This window comes from Rhea americana, unplaced genomic scaffold (genome assembly GCF_003343005.1).
Source record: "Rhea americana isolate MKP2758 unplaced genomic scaffold, rheAme1 scaffold_24, whole genome shotgun sequence".
NCBI lineage: Eukaryota > Metazoa > Chordata > Aves > Rheiformes > Rheidae > Rhea > Rhea americana.
The window spans coordinates 5,666,490-5,682,424 of record NW_028186357.1 but is presented as its reverse complement, the minus strand read 5'-3'; the positions used below and the strand labels follow the sequence as shown (position 1 = coordinate 5,682,424).

The window sequence follows — 15,935 nt, the reverse complement described above, 5'->3', positions numbered from 1 at the left end:
TACTGGAGAGTAATATTGTTAACGTTGCTTAGTGTGTTGCATTAGAAATTTTTAATGATAAATATGCACGCACAAACACGTCTCAAATGCACAGTTATTTTTTTAGGAAGGAAGGAAGATGTTGATCAATACGTTGATCACAGTAAGAACTAGCATGGGTATGTAGCCTGCAGAAGGCCAGGTTTGGAGATACTTGATTGTGGAATTTTTTGTTTGCTTTTGGTTATCTTATTTGACTGSACCTTTTGTATCAAACTCTGCAAACTTTCTTAACCCAGAGCAAGTTTCAGTGGGTATGTTGCCCAAGGATGAATACCGGCAAGGCTATCTTTGAAGCATTTAAAATTCAAATAGCATCTTGAGAACTGAGAGTAAAGCCGAAATAAGACCTTTCAGTCTGCATTTCTAAACTCAGCTGAACTTTCCATTATATTCAGGTTTACTTACCGCTGATTAATTTGTCTAGTTGTTTTTCCATTGAGTCATCCTTTCCTGATATCTGTCTAGGTTTTCCTCTTCTTTTTTTGCATAGTTCTCATCTACTGAAAAGTACTGTGTCTTAGAGCTGTGGATGGTAATTGAGACGTCAGCAGAGACATAAAAAGCACTGTACTTTTAGGAAATTATTTAGTTTGCCTGTAAGTTTGGTTCTTAAAGCTACATGATGGACTGTGGCAGTGGTGTCCACAAATGACCAACTGAGTGTATTCAAACTGAAAACAAAGTCCTTACAAGCAGCCTTACTCTGAAAGAGTTTTGGTTACCTACAACTAGTGGAAATCTTCTAATATTACATCTACCAAATATTACATGCTAAATTTTCAAACCAAGCCATTGCTTTCTAAGTGACAGTCCTAGTGATGTGCTTGCATTGCAAGACTGAAGTTACGTGCTTTTAAGCTGTGAATCATCATGAATACAGGTGTTAAGGTTTTCACAAATTAAGGTGGTTCCTTAGAGATAGGTCTCCATCTTGGTATTTTCAAGAGAGCAGTAATACTTGCAGAACTTCACTCCCTTTTATGATTAGGCATAAAATGAAGCAGATTCAGTCTAACTTAATTCTATTGGCTGTGTGGTTAATTGAAAAAAAAAAACTAAAAAATTTTAGAAAGAACTGTCTAACTCTTTTAGAAAGAACTGACTCTCCATTCATACAAACAAGGAAGAGTTGTGAACACTGCATACTAATCAGTACGAAGGCCAACCAATGTGATGGCAAGGAGTTAGCCTTCTCCTTCCTCATTCATCACTGGGGACTTCTAGGTGCAAGTTTGAGAGGGAGGAACCATCTGCAGAGGTGAGCAGGGAGAGCAAGTCTCCTAGGAGGGTGACACTGGTGTGAGTCAGGGACTGACAGGCAGTTCAGAAACTGGATGTGCTTTCAATAGCTGGTTTAGCTGAATGAAACTAAATTTCCAGCACAGTTGCCCATGCAAAAGTAACATTTTGTGCAGTCATATATCAGAGTGGATCCACTTCAAGTGCTTTCTACTTTGCTCTGAGAAATAAAATGTCCAGGGATATTCAGCACTGCTAACAGAGACAGATTTAAATTTGAGAGGGTCATGCTGCATGTACGTTTTACCTTTGAGTAGATAGCAGACATTGAAAGTATCAAAATGGGAAGATGAAACTCTTTTATATCTTCAGTGTCTTCATCCTCAAGTGAATCTCTATTTGCTTAGTGAGAATTCATTTATTTGTTTTAATAGGGATGTTTGCAGCRATTTTTATTTATGGGCAAAGCACTTAGCACTTACATGAAAATTCGTTGGAAGGTTTGCAGTGACAAAATAATAATGCAGTGTATTCAGTGTGGTGGGCAACAGAAGCAGTAGATAAAATTCCCTCTTTGTCTCTGTCTCTCCTTCTCAACAGTGTATTTCATTGTAGCCACAAGAACCTGAACAGGCAGTGCATATCTCCTTGTCTGGAGATTTCCAAACCGGTTGGGTCTCTCTTGTGTTTAGTAAATTAATTTTTTAAATGAATTCTCATCAAGTTTCTAATTATAATATCTTTAAATTTAATGTTTGTATTTCTGATGAAAGACAAACATTTTGGGGGCAGTCACAAGGGACATGAATAATTTCTTTAGAAGCTTATCTAATTAATTACATTCCTCTGTAATGTCTTTAAAATTTGAACTGCCATCATTTCATTAATTTAGATAAAAGTAAATCTTTAGTGTTTAAACGTGACACTAGTGCTGAGAATTGTGATAAGCTGGAGTGTTCATTGTCTGTATTTTTATCAAGATTAAAAATATGTTTTAAATGTTTGGGATTTATGCTTTGCCTATCAACTTTTATTTGATTTCAAATAGGTTATTAATTCATGAAGTAAGTGTTCTCCTCACCTGTTAATAAGTAGTGTCACACACTATGTTGTGGAATTGTACATGCTGGCCTTACAATAGTTTGGTGGGGATTTCTTTCTATTCTGTAACACATTTCTTTCCARACTAAACCCTTTGACCGCTTCAAGTGGGAAGCATTTAGGTTCTGACGTCTTATAATTTGCCATATCCTCCACAAGTAAAATTTGACTATTTTGAGCTATCCAGTTGCCACAAGGCCTTTGTTTATAGCACCAGTATTTTTAGTGATAGCTAGTGATTTGACTCTTTGGAAATAGGTATTTTTATGCAATTTCAAATTAATGTTAGTAGAGCAATTGAATTTATACAAATTTAGATTTATAGATGGAGCCCTCAAAATGATGGTCATCTTTAACATGTGAGAGAAAAGAAAAGCTGCAATTGTCGCAACACATTTAACTTCTGTGGAAACCACATACAATACACGGTGTGAACTGTGATTCTTCCTTTAGTCGTTACTACCAGTTATAGGCTGCCACCATTTGCTACCTGCCGGTTCACTGGTTTCCAGCCCACTGGTAGTGGAGCCTGAGCTGCCTCTCGTTTTGACATCTGCAGTCACAGGAGTGCTGAATACTTGGCGCTAGGAACTTCTGTCCGGCCCCCTGGAATTGTCAGGGTTGCCTTCTGCGCAGTCAGTTCTGTGTGGCTGGAGAGCAAAGCCCGCCTGGCCTGCTCAGGGCGCTGGGCAGCTGGCAAGTTGTGACAACAATAGTACGTAAGATGATACCCTGAATTAATGCAGCAGCTTTAATTGGATGCAGTAATAATTTAGGCAAAAGCAGGCAGTTCAATTACAAGTCACTGAGCTCAGTTCACATAGTGTGAAATTCTTCAAATTGTTCATGACATAAATGAGATAATATGTTTGTAAAATCATATTCATTAGTAGATGGATTTTGAAACAAGCTTTGAGTTACTTGTAGAGGTATCCATGAGCCATAGAACATTGTTTTTTAACTGTTAGATCAGCTGATCACCACCGTTTAAATAGAGTTCATGTCTTTTCTGTTTGTGGAAAAGAATCATAAAAATCTAAAATATTTATGAATGGTTTCTTAAAATAAATATGCTGAAATAAGGAAAGGCACTCGAAACAGACTATGAAATTTATTCAAAGTAGAATGCAAATTGTTACTTTAGCTTTTCTTTCCTACAGCTTAACAAGGTTATTCTAATCTCTACAATGATAAACTCCTTTATGCAAAATAGCTTTATATTATAAATGATGAGGCTTTAGTTCAATGAACTAAGAATTTCACAGGACATTTTTTCTGTTCAGATAAAAAAGAATCAGACTGCTTTAATAATCCAAAGTAATATCTAGTTTTACCTATGTCAATCTGCAGACTGTCTTTATCACAATTTAGGTCTCAACATTAATCGTATTTGCAATGAAGAAATAATAGATGTGCAGTCAGAACAACTAATAGAGTAAAATGCTCTGTGCTCTGCCAAAGATAAACAAAGAAATAAATCTATGTTGTTTACTGCCTTCCCTTTTCCATGTATAATGGACTTTATCAATAAAACAATGCAAACTTCATCAAAGAAAAATCTTACCAATTTAGTCCAAGAAAGGTCTTCATTGAGCTAATCTCCAACAAATGCTGTTTGCAGTAGGGATTTGTTTATTCTTTTCAACCACACAATATTGGCCATCCTTCTTTATCTCATGCTCCAACTCTACTATTCATTACAGATAAGGCAACCCAATTAAGCAAAGACAGAGGATAGGAAGAATATGTTTTCTGTTTAAGCATGTATGCATCAATCCCAGATTAAATATGCTTGCCTTTTATGCTATGATTTTTTCTCTTAGGGAACCACAGTCAAGTGTCCCGGGTGCCTGTTGCTATCAAAGTTCTTGATGTAAATGACAACGCTCCTGAGTTTGCATCAGAGCATGAAGCCTTTTTATGTGAGAACGGGAAGCCTGGACAAGTAAATATCTCATGTTTTCAATGCTGTGTAATTGGTGTGTGGGAATGGGGTGCAATTTATTGTTGTCATCTTATCTTACCTTTATTTCCAAAATATGTGCCTTTGATTAACTTTAAGACCTCTTTCATTTAAGATAAATCTGTGATCATATTCTCTGGTATATCTCTCTCTATACATACATTTAAAGTATAGATTTTAAAGCAAAGGTGGATGCCTTGGGACCAAATCCAGAAAAATGCTGGGTATCTGTAAACTCCAGTTGTTCCACTGCTTTTGATTGAGTTCATCACTGCATAGTACTTTCATTCTTTAGTACTACATACTACTTTAGTTCCTGTATGTTGATAAGAGAAACTATAATCCAACCTGAATCTCACTTAGTCCAGCCATTGGACTAAAGTGCAACTGGCCCAAGGCATAATTTAAGAGAAACACTTGAAAAAATAAACTCACTTTCCCCTACGTATAGGTATTGTATCTCAGTTATAATATCTAACTATCTACTTCTTACTCACTTTTCTGTGATAATTGAGAAAAATCAAGAAAGCAAAACTGAAAGACATAATTGAGATTGAAAGTGTCCAAAGAGCAATGGAGTATTGGAGTATTCAGGTTCCAAGTTTTCATTCTATCTCAGAGAAAAGGTGACTTGAGAGATTATTTCTGTCTTTATTTGATGAAAAAAGGTTAGGAAAGGAAGTTACTCATGGCTTTATAAGGTCAAATAAATATAGCTGTATTTCAGAAGCAACATGTAACTTGCATAGCCTTTTTCAAAGAAAAGAAACAAATCAATCTTTTAAAAGGTAAGTATAATGAAGGACAGATGTACAGAATTAGGAAGGAATAGTTTATATGCTATATAAATTACAAGATAAAGATTCATCAACATTTACAGACTTTTAGAAAGTAATGCAGTGTAAATAGGCATTTATATTTCAGTCCAGCTGAAGAAATATTGTATGTTACAACAATTCATTGTTTTTCAACTTTCTTATTTATTTCTAGATTGTGACATTTTATTTAAATAAAGAGCAGGTGACAGCTTGACACTAGACTTGATAATCCAGCTTTTCCTGTGTCTCATGTGGGAGTCTGGCATTAAATTCACTGTTTGCCAAAGTAGGTTACCTGACAATAGAGTCAGAAATTATTTTCTTTTAGTATTACTAAATGACAACCTATGTAGCTGCATATGACAACCTATCTCTGCCAAGATCAGATTGTTAGAGAAGATTTATGATTTGACTTTCTGGCACCATTTTTGTTTATTAAAAAGGTGTCAAAAATGTGTCACTTAAGAAATGAGAATTCTCTCTAACCACTGAAGAGAAGATTATTGAAATGCGTCCTTATGGGCAGACTTTCCCCAGCAGAGTTATGTTACTGTTGGTATTTAAGCTCTTTTTAGCTCCAAGTGGATTTCTGTTTATCTCARGGTGGATTTTAGGTGCTGAGTAGTTGTTTTGTATGAAATACTATATTTGAAAGAGTACACCTTAATCCAGGGCACAGAAAGCTTCCCTGAAATGAGAAGGATTTGTTGCATACTGTTTTCAGAATGTATCTGTCTCGGTATTCTTATCAAAATTGAGGTGATTGAGAAATAGTGAAAAGTGTTCACACCATTTTCATTTCAAAATGAAACAGTAAATGAGATTATTGATAGTCAGCTTCTAGGAAAGACTTTTATTTAAGCACTTATGGAAATCTTTTGTTAAACCGTATGCTGTTCCTCATGTTATTATTACCTCTTATGCTCTTGATCTGTTGGCAGATGTCACTCATGAGCATGAATCCTTGTATAAACTTTGCAGATAGTTTGGTAACCATTATGGCTAGAGGTGGCATTGATCCTTCAGTGTATTCTGTGTTTTAGGCAAATAATCTTATTGGGATAATAAGTATCCACCAGTCCAGAGCAACCACCAAGATTAGATTTAAACTGTCATTCAGAAATGATCTGCTCCTGTAATATCTTAGTGTGTATACTACTTGATTGTTTTGTTATACTCCTTAATCTATATTCAAATTTTGGAAGTAATCATATTTGTCAGGATGTAGAATTCAAGAAATGTTTGAAATATGTGTCCGCTACAAAATAGCTACTATGAGAAAGATATTTTACATAGTAGCAAAACCCTACTTTGGCTAGTTCTCCAGAGTTTAAATATGAATATTACATATGCAGAACAGATACGATTTTTTTATGATACTTCATTGTATTTACATTTGCAGTTCAACTTAAATATAACTTCAAATTGAATTTGAATCAGCATAAGGGAGATGATTACATCTGAACCTTTTACAAAACCTTATTTGCAGTCCCTAAATATATTGACAGAACCATCTATTACAGTTCAGTTTTCCTAGTGTTCTATTTTGGGTTCTGATATAATTGCGAGTGGCAAGTGCAGCTGCTGGTGATGTGACAGAATGCATTAAAAACTGTTGATGTATAACATTACCAGATGCATTTTCTTTGCTTTAACCTATCTCTAACAGTAGAATACTAACTTTACACCTAGTAGGAGAGGAAGGAAAGGGAAGAAGGAAATGTGTACATGCATGCATATAGGTATGTACACACTGCACATTTTTACACACAACAGAAAGTTGCCAGAAATGTTTATTTGTAAGTTTTAGGAAGAAAACAGGGTTGATTGTACTATTATAGTTCTTCTAAATGAAACATAAGCCAGCCCATGCCTTTCTGTCTTACTCTTTTTATTCTCAGTTTGTTAGTTAAGCCAGAACATTCATGGTTTCTCTCTTTGTAGCTGTACAGTTGTTCTCCAGACCAGCTAAATTCTTTCCCCTGCTCCTAGAAGAGACATCCGTATTGCTGAGGAAGGGAGGTTCCTCAGCTGTTCCCCAGCCCATACCCAGGCTTTCCTAGGGGAGTGCTGTTTGCTCAGGCCAAAACCATTTTCAAATGATTGAATAGTGTACATGATCACGTAAATAGATGTGAGCACCAGTAGAACTGCAAAAGTTTTTTCAAAGGGGGAATAACTGTTTTAATAAGAGTAGAAAACAGTTTGCTAATCATAAGGAGCCATTCTAAGTCTGGCTAATAAGTTGTGTTACAAGGAAAGACTTTTAAGCAGTACTGTATATTAAAATCACACAAAGATAGTTATGCTATATCATAGGAACTTTGTTTTGTTATTTGTCCTTCTACATTATTAATTATTATACTGGCAATCTTTTATAAATATAATTTTAGGCACATGTGGTTTTGTAGAAATGCAGTATAAAGCTGCAGAATATAATGCCAAATTGTCCTCTGGGATCGTTTAACTATTGAATTAAAACTAGAGCTTCCTATTAAGCAAAACATGCTGATTTACTGTTGTGAGCTCTTGTGATAGGGAAGGTAAGTCTTCCCTGGGAGTTTTTCTAGCATTCTGTGAACCACAAATGAATAGTTAGAAAATTACTTCAATAGTGTCTTCCACAACATGATCACTTAACAGTGAGCAATATGGCGTTCTCATTAGCATAGTAATAAAAGTGCAGTAATGAAAATTATTGGACTTTTCTCAACCCTATGGAGTAAAAGATACAGCACTTTGTAGTTATTTTCTTTTTTAAAAAAAAATATTTTAATGCAAACACACAAAGAAATAGGGTACGGTTGCTATGGGAACACTAACTCTTAATTCCTTGGTGTGTGTATGCAATAGAACAACTATAGTATTTCACTAAGCCTGTCTTTTGCATATAATTTTCTGTGCATTTTTAAGGAAATGATTTAGTAAAAAAATGAGGGGAATGGAGGGAAAGGACTGTAACTAAAGAAAGACTTCTATAGGACATTAAGACTACATATCTGTAGTTCCTGAACAACAACAACAACAAAAACTTAGAATATGCCCAGTTTCTATTTCTTGAAAATTTTCAATCTAGATAGTCTCCTCAGCTTATTTCATATAATTTCTGTGAACTGAAAACCTATAGCACTTATTATCTTGGCTACWGGCTTTCAGGTCTATTAGTTGAAAACTTGGAGAGAGTGAAGCGAGTTTTTAGARTCCTCTGTCCTACATAATGCTGAAAAGAATTAACAAGTATATGGCCAGTACAGATTAAATTGCATAACCATCTGATAAACTGCATCTATTACGTGCAATTGACCTTGCAGACTTCACTGTGCTCATTTTCCTTTTTCCTTCTGCATTCTAACAGTGTTTGAGAAAGGGAACAATCATAAAATATATGTGCCTAAAAATACTCGTTTGTAATTCCATTCTAAATTGCACTTACCAAAGATCCAGAATTAATAATATCTGGTCCAGCCCTGGAACAGATGCCATAGATAGGTTAGTACCTTCTGCCTCTGCAAAGAGAAAGCTTGGAGTGTTCCGTGTCTGTAAGTGGGTCTGTCTTTGCAAAGGAACAGAAGCATCCATTTATACCTTTTTCAACTGAATACATTTTCACAATGTTTAGCTCTCTGAGTTCTGTTAAAGAAGCTATCAAATTGGAGATCTAATTCTTTAAGCAAAAGCTATGTTAGGCCTTTTTTTCACCATCTCTTCTTGACTTGAAATAATGGTAATCAAGATTTCCACTTTGACAGATGTAGTTATCCAAAAATTGATCAATTTATGTAATACTTGAACTATCTAAAACTTTTTCCATAGATTTTTGGTAGCAAATCTGACCTATCCAGAATATATAAATATATTATGCAAGGAATTAATTGCCTCAGATTACTTCCTAGGGCATCTTGTAAATTACATATGCCTATATCAAAACCTGTTCAAACATCTTTATCTAGATATAAAAAATGTTTATGTTTTGATGCTGTTCTGTGTGGCTATCTAGTAAGATTTTATTCTTTCTTAGACTCTGCAAGAGCAAAGAAAAAAGAGTGTGATAAAGAATATCATCCTACATGTAAGATATGTGTATTGGTAGTCTATCCTCCCTTACAGTACAACCAGTATAAAATATTAATTATTAGCATTGTGTTAGAAAAGCATTGAAAATTTAAAGTAAGCTTCAGTGAATCTAGACAGGATCAGGCACTGTTTCCTTTTTTTAGTGTACTCTTTAAAAATGAAATTTATAATGATTCCTAATTGGAATTTAATTGTTAGAGAAAGTATTGGTCAGTTGCTTTAGGGATTATAAAAATAAATATATAAGATAAAAATGTTATTGACTTCAGTGGACACAGGAAAGTTCAATAATACACATTAAACGCCTAATAAGCCTTATCTAGTATGAGCTAACTACTGCTGAAATTCAGCTCTGAGTGCTAGATCTGGGCCCACAGCTGTCTTAGTTTCTACTTCTCTGGAAGATGCTTGGAATCAAGTGCAAAAATCTTTTCTGCTTATTTTTAAATGATTTTTCATCTTTCCATATCCTTTTGCAGCTTTGTGTGGTTTTAAATGATCAACTGCAGTATCATTCTGAGTAATCACAGAGTAGCTGGGGTTGGAAGGGACCTGTGGAGATCATCTATCTAGTCCAACCTCCCCGCTCAAGCAGAGTCAGCTAGGGTAGGTTGCCCAGGACCATGTCCAGCTGAATTTGGAATATCTCCAAGCATGGAAACTCCAAGACCTCTCTGGGCAACATGTTCCAGTGCTCAGTCACCCTCACAATGAAAAGGTCTTTTCTTATGTTCAAGTGGAATTTCCTGTATTTCATCCTGTGCCCATTGCTTTTTGTCCTCTCATTGGGCACCACTGCGACGAGGCTGGCTCCATCTTCTTTATACTCTCCCATCAGATGTTTATAAACATTTGTTTGACATAAATGAAATACTCTGCAGATACTATAGATAATCGTACAAATCTCATGAGGTACTTCATACAAAGTTATTCAGATAATCCCAATCTGGCTGTACAACAATCTTTCCTCTTATAACCTCAGTAGCCTGCATTATTCTGGAAAACAAGCAGCATTGGTTAATGATGATATGTTAAAGCAATCCTCTGTTCCTAGGACAGGAATAACTGAGGTTTTATTAAATTAAGGTTAGATTATTAAGCAGAATTTTTTTAAAATATATTTATTCAACTAAGGAAAAAAAGGTTATGGAGGAAAGGAGAAAGGATTAAAGATAGATTATACATTTTGATCCAGTGAGTAGAGTGGCTGTAGGAATCAAAGACTGCTCTAGGTATCATGAGTGTTTCTAAAACATAGTTTCCCCCCTTCTTTACTGCTGAATGAGAATATTTTGCTTGCTTAAATCAGCAGCATTTTTTTTACTGGATCCTCTAAGATGGGTACCTTAGAGCAGCCAGTAAAAAGCTGCTGCTGATTTAGGCAAGTAAAATATTCTCTGCCTTTTTGTCCTGCAGGAAGGTTAAATGGGACAGATTCAGTTCCTGTTCCTAGAACTTTCAATCTAGAACTTTCAATTTCAAGACCTGTAAAGGCCTTGCAAGATTGTAAATCATCATCTTTAATCTGGCACATGGAGAATTAGTGCTATAGAATGCAAGGTTGTTTTCAATACTGTATGCTGGAAATGTTCATATTTAACAAGAGTTTTCTCTGTTGTAGGTAATTCAGATTGTCAGTGCCATTGACAAAGATGATCCTAAAAATGGGCATTATTTCCTATATAGTCTTCTACCTGAAATGGTCAACAATCCAAATTTCACCATCAAGAAAAATGAAGGTAAATATAAAATGTATGTAATGTGTAGCTGAATAGCTTTGTTTTGTACTGTGTTGTTGACTTTGTTACTTTACCAGTTTTTTTGGAAGATATTTATGCATGAGGTGTGTGTGCATGAGTTTAGAAATAATGTATGAATTATCAAAAAATAAACAGAAAATGCTCTATTTATTTTTTATTATTCTAGCTGTTCCAGTCAAGAAGAATGATGGCACCACTTTGTTAAGTGTTATTATAAAAAGCTAAATTCTTAAACCTGTTGGAATATATCACGGTTTTCTTCTTCAGTTAGATATGTTTTCTTTCCTAGCATTCACTCTAAGTATCTATCTGCCTATATCTGTACTTTCATATAGGAAATGAGTCATTATATGTTTTCTGCCTTTACAGTGGGACATAAAGAACCCCCCTCAAACTGTTTCATAATCAGCAGTACTGTAACACAAACTGAGCTAAGCATCCTAAATGTGAGATGGTTTGCTTTGAACAGTATAATAAAGTAAACAAAGGTCTGAACATTTCTCTCTGTGTTTAAATACTTAGCTCATATCGTTAAATAGCCTTGTCTCTCCAGCATGTTACTCATTTAAGACCCGCTCTTACTCTCAATTACAGCCAATGGCAAAATACCTCCTGATCTGAGTGGGAGTAATGAACCTTCTTGTATAACATGTTTTAGAAAAATAAGTCCAATTTTGTTACAACTCAGTTTTACACAGATAAATTTTAATGCATGGAAATCAGTTAAATGTGTAAATCCTTTTAAAACAACCAGCTGAAGTACCTTTGGAAGTAAAAATCCACTTGAGTGGACTCTTCAGATTTAAACTTTCATTATCAAAAAATAATTTCCAAGTATACCTACTACTTTTTTTTTTTTTTTTAATCAAAACTGCTAACGGAAGTATGTAGTCCATGTGCTATATGGACTCCAACACAATCTCCTACTGACCTACAGTCAGTTTGGTATGGTTTATTAAAAGCAGTAGAAAATGCCTATAATAAACTTCGCTCTCATTTCTGGAGAAATTTGTTTCTGAGGTTCAGATCAGTTCTGAGGCACAGCCCACTTAGGCTTGGAAATGTTACTGGTGGGCAGAATCCTCAACAGCTTCCTGACTTGACCACGGCTTCACCTTCCTCCCATAGCCTTGGCCCTACCCCTAAAACAATTAAATATTTGTTTGGCAACAAATTCTTCAAGGCAGGAGAGACTGCTATAATGGCTCTGAAGAAATGCTACCATCTTACAGGTCTTAAAAACGGATTCCATTATCTCAAGAAACTTAATATAGAACTCCAATCTTTCATTTGATAAAATTAGTGTGTGYGGGTTTCCTTTATTTCATGCTTTTTCAACTATTGCCTTTCTCCAAAATTCTATCAAGTGCAGAGGGAAACAAAACAACCCCCCTTTTTTTAGAKCTTTTCTGAAATTATCTTATTGGGTTCTTCTTTTGTACTTTAGGTAGCATTTGGCAATTATTTTTGTACTTCAGGAAGTAATGACATTATTTCATCTCATCTGTTGGCACTAACATTCAAACAATGCAATTTGGTATCTGCTACGGGAAGAAAGCTGTGAAGTTCTGTTTCTGTCCCTCGTGCTAAAGAGTACATATGACTCAACTACCTTTTCCAACTATATGAAACATAAGTATGAATTTGAGTTTTTTGTCTGTGGGCTAATGCTTTTTTAAAAAACTTTCCAGTTTGCCTTATAGTCAATTCACGTTATACTTCAGTGACTAACTGTTCTGCCCAAATATAGTACAAAAATCTTCTGATAGGGTACTTGTGACAAATATTTTTAGTTGACTAACACAAGCTCATTAGAAATCAAAAATCCCACTTCTCCTAAGGTTACATTGGATTTTACAGAAATTGTCTGTGATCCATAGCAGAATCTGTTCCTTGAAATGATTGTCAGGCACTCCAACAGGGCTTTTAACTGTTGATCTGATAACTGCATATTTACAATCCTTTCTGCAGATAGGATATCCTAAAATAACCCATAGAGGTTCTACTGCCTTTCTGAAGGCTCAACTAAAAATGTAATCTTAAATGTCATCCTACATCTCACCAAATGTCTCTAGATCATCTCTCAGCAATCTTTATTTCTCATATCTCCTGATCTGTTCTTTCTGTTCCTTTCACAGATCAAATACCTGCTACTGAGTAGTTTTTCTTAGGCTTTGTGTAAAACAATCCTACTCTCTTGAACGGTAATGCAAGGAAAGCTGGTCATTTAGCTGACTTGACGCATAAACTTTTACCTCTTCACAAGAGAAATAATAAAATTGCATAGCAAAAGTATAATAAGTTCATTCAACAGTAGAAAGCTTGTAATGTTTTTTATATCACTGCAGGTGACTAAACCTGTGAGTCCATGATAGAAAAATCCTTGATTACATAAACTCATATAGGCCGACTGGCTGATCATTTTTCATCTGTCGTTGTGCTGAGTTTCTGAATAGAAGCAGGAATGGGAAAAATTAAAATAAATGTTTTATGTAGCGTTTCGGACACACCAAAAAGAATCGAAGCACTCAGATGAAAATGTCTTATATTTAGACAGAATTTGATACACTCTTTTTTGAATCCTGTTTTGAATGTTTTAGAATCCTTAGTTGAATGAGGTTAGTCCTTCAAAAAGTGCGTAGGATCTACAGCATAACAGAAAGCTGACAGGAACTTAAAGGACTGGTAAGGATTTTGTATCTTCATGGCATCACTAAATTGAAATGAGATCCCTGGAAATGGAATCATCATTTGTTTATACTCTTTTCTCAGGTGAGTGGTCTTCACAAAACATTATCTGAAATCTAATGCTAGTAAATGGATTGTCTTCTTCATTCCAAGCAATACACTCACAGAATTATACATTTTCAACATTGAAGTCCTGTCATTCTTATGATTTCCTTAGTATGTTCAACTGAAAACCGAATTTTGTGATGAAAAGCAGTTTTCACAGATATAAACATTATGATGCTGCAAATGCAGTTTTTACTTTCAAAAACAAGCAAATACAGGTTTAGCGTAAAGTAATGAGAATTCACATTTCTTCCAAGATTTTTCAATAGAATGTTTTCATTTTTTCTCATGCAAAATTGTGTTTCCAGATGTACTAAACACTGAATCAAATGTTCTGTAGTGCCTTTGGATGCAACTACTCTTCTGATTTGATATGATATTCCACACCTCTAACTTGGGCTTATATAGTAGCAGCAGTCAAAGGGCTGTCTGGAGCACGGGCAGACCTTACTTTTAAGGTTAAAAGGACTATCATAATTGTATACATTCCTATTCCTCCAGAAGTCCTATAGCCCCATAAGAAGCCAGCCTCTCCCCTTCTCCATGATGTTCTACGTCTATCTGGTGATGTGAGCACTTAATTGGAGCCAGAGTGAATTTGGCATAGTTAATAGGGATTTTATTTTCTTTGAAACTGAAGCATTATATGTATCTCGATGAGTGGTTCTCTATAACAAAGTTAATATTTATCTTCAGTCATGCATAGTCTATTATGCCTATGATATCTATAATAGTTCCAAGAACATTCATGTTTAAATGTTCATTTTCTTTGTTCTTTGCATCTAGCAAGTTTAATCTGTCACTTATGTCCTCATTGTGCTGCTTTGAAAGTAGTAGGCAATGTGCCCTATGTTTAAAAGGAAATAGCCTAGTATTATAATCACCCAGTCACTAACTGGATTCCACGCCTTTGTATACTGTTGCACATCTTATTCAAAATTTGTTGTTTCTCATCACCTCCTTACCATCCTTACCAACCAAGATTTCTAAAGTATTTAGAAATAGCTGGAGAAAGGAATACCTGCAACCTCTCATTTTGATGTCCTAATTTAGAAAACTAAAAGCGAATGACCAAAACTGCTTAATTAGAGAAAGTACTTCCATATCAGTCAGTGGTTTCTAATTCAATAAAACCTAGATTTGTTCACATTTTTTCCCTGCAAATACTTTTTGGCAGCATCTGTCAAATGCCTACCTGGAAGATGTCTTTTTTGTTCCCACAATAGTAACTCTCACGTGCTAAAATAAGTTTCTTCCCCTGAATTAGTTTCATATTGCATTTCTTGATGAGTGTCTCTGGCATTGTCTTAGCTACCTGCTAATGCTCCTGTGCTTTTGATTGACTTTTCCTTCCAAATACATACCTTGGAGAGTTAAGAGGTGGTGCAGCTACTTCAATGTTCTCCTTCCACTTTGCCCAATTTCAAAGTTAACCCATTGACCTCAGGTACAAATTATCTTAGCAAGGACATAATTAAACCCGTAATTTCTTGATGAAAGTACAATAAACATTCAGAATTTCAGCACCTACACGGTCCCTTGGATATAAGCTGTAAATCCTCTTACTCTTTTGCAGTTTCATGCAATTTTCAAGAGCCTCAGGAAACTTTGTGGCCCAGCTGCCATCCACGCCAGAGGGACTTTCACAATAGCAGTTCTGCAGGGAAGCATGCCTAATACGTTTAACTATCATCCTCATTTTTTTATACATAGGTAATTAGACTTTTGCATGTTTTTTCTAAGTACAGTTTTAAAACATATGAAATCACATCCATGTTACTGTTGTTCTTAGAAGGTAGAATTAAGAGATATGTTCAGAGATACTTACTATAAGCAAGTATTTTTCTACTATGTCTGTAATATTAGTGGCATGGAGTAGCATTTATGAGACTACATGTAAAATAGTAAAAGAATATGATGGTAATCTGGGAAATACTATTGATCACTAATCTCTTAATAGGCATAGTTTTGTCACCTGAAATCACAGGGAATACTTTCATAGCTAGGCGCATTCAATGTGAAAGTAGCAGAATTAAAAGTAAGTTATGCCTATGCATTGAAAAACAACAGACTAACCTATAATCTGGCACTTCTGTGCCAGAATTTGTCAGCCACTGACACGTCATGTGTCTCCAGGAGCATTCA

The 15,935-nt window shown here is 35.2% G+C and overlaps 1 protein-coding gene across 3 annotated transcripts in view; it reads left to right on the top strand.

The window, feature by feature from the left end:
- Nucleotides 1-15,935, top strand: part of CDH8 (cadherin 8) — a 129,685-nt gene that overhangs the window by 93,518 nt on the left and 20,232 nt on the right. For 2 of the 3 annotated variants that reach the window (XM_085306496.1, XM_085306494.1), the window contains 2 exons: nucleotides 4,206-4,327; nucleotides 10,859-10,976. In XM_085306496.1, coding sequence (XP_085162622.1) covers nucleotides 4,206-4,327; nucleotides 10,859-10,976 — 240 coding nt within the window. Of the gene's footprint in view, nucleotides 1-3,063; nucleotides 3,079-4,205; nucleotides 4,328-10,858; nucleotides 10,977-15,935 lie in introns of all 3 variants that reach the window. The other variant, XM_085306495.1, reaches the window with a different exon arrangement.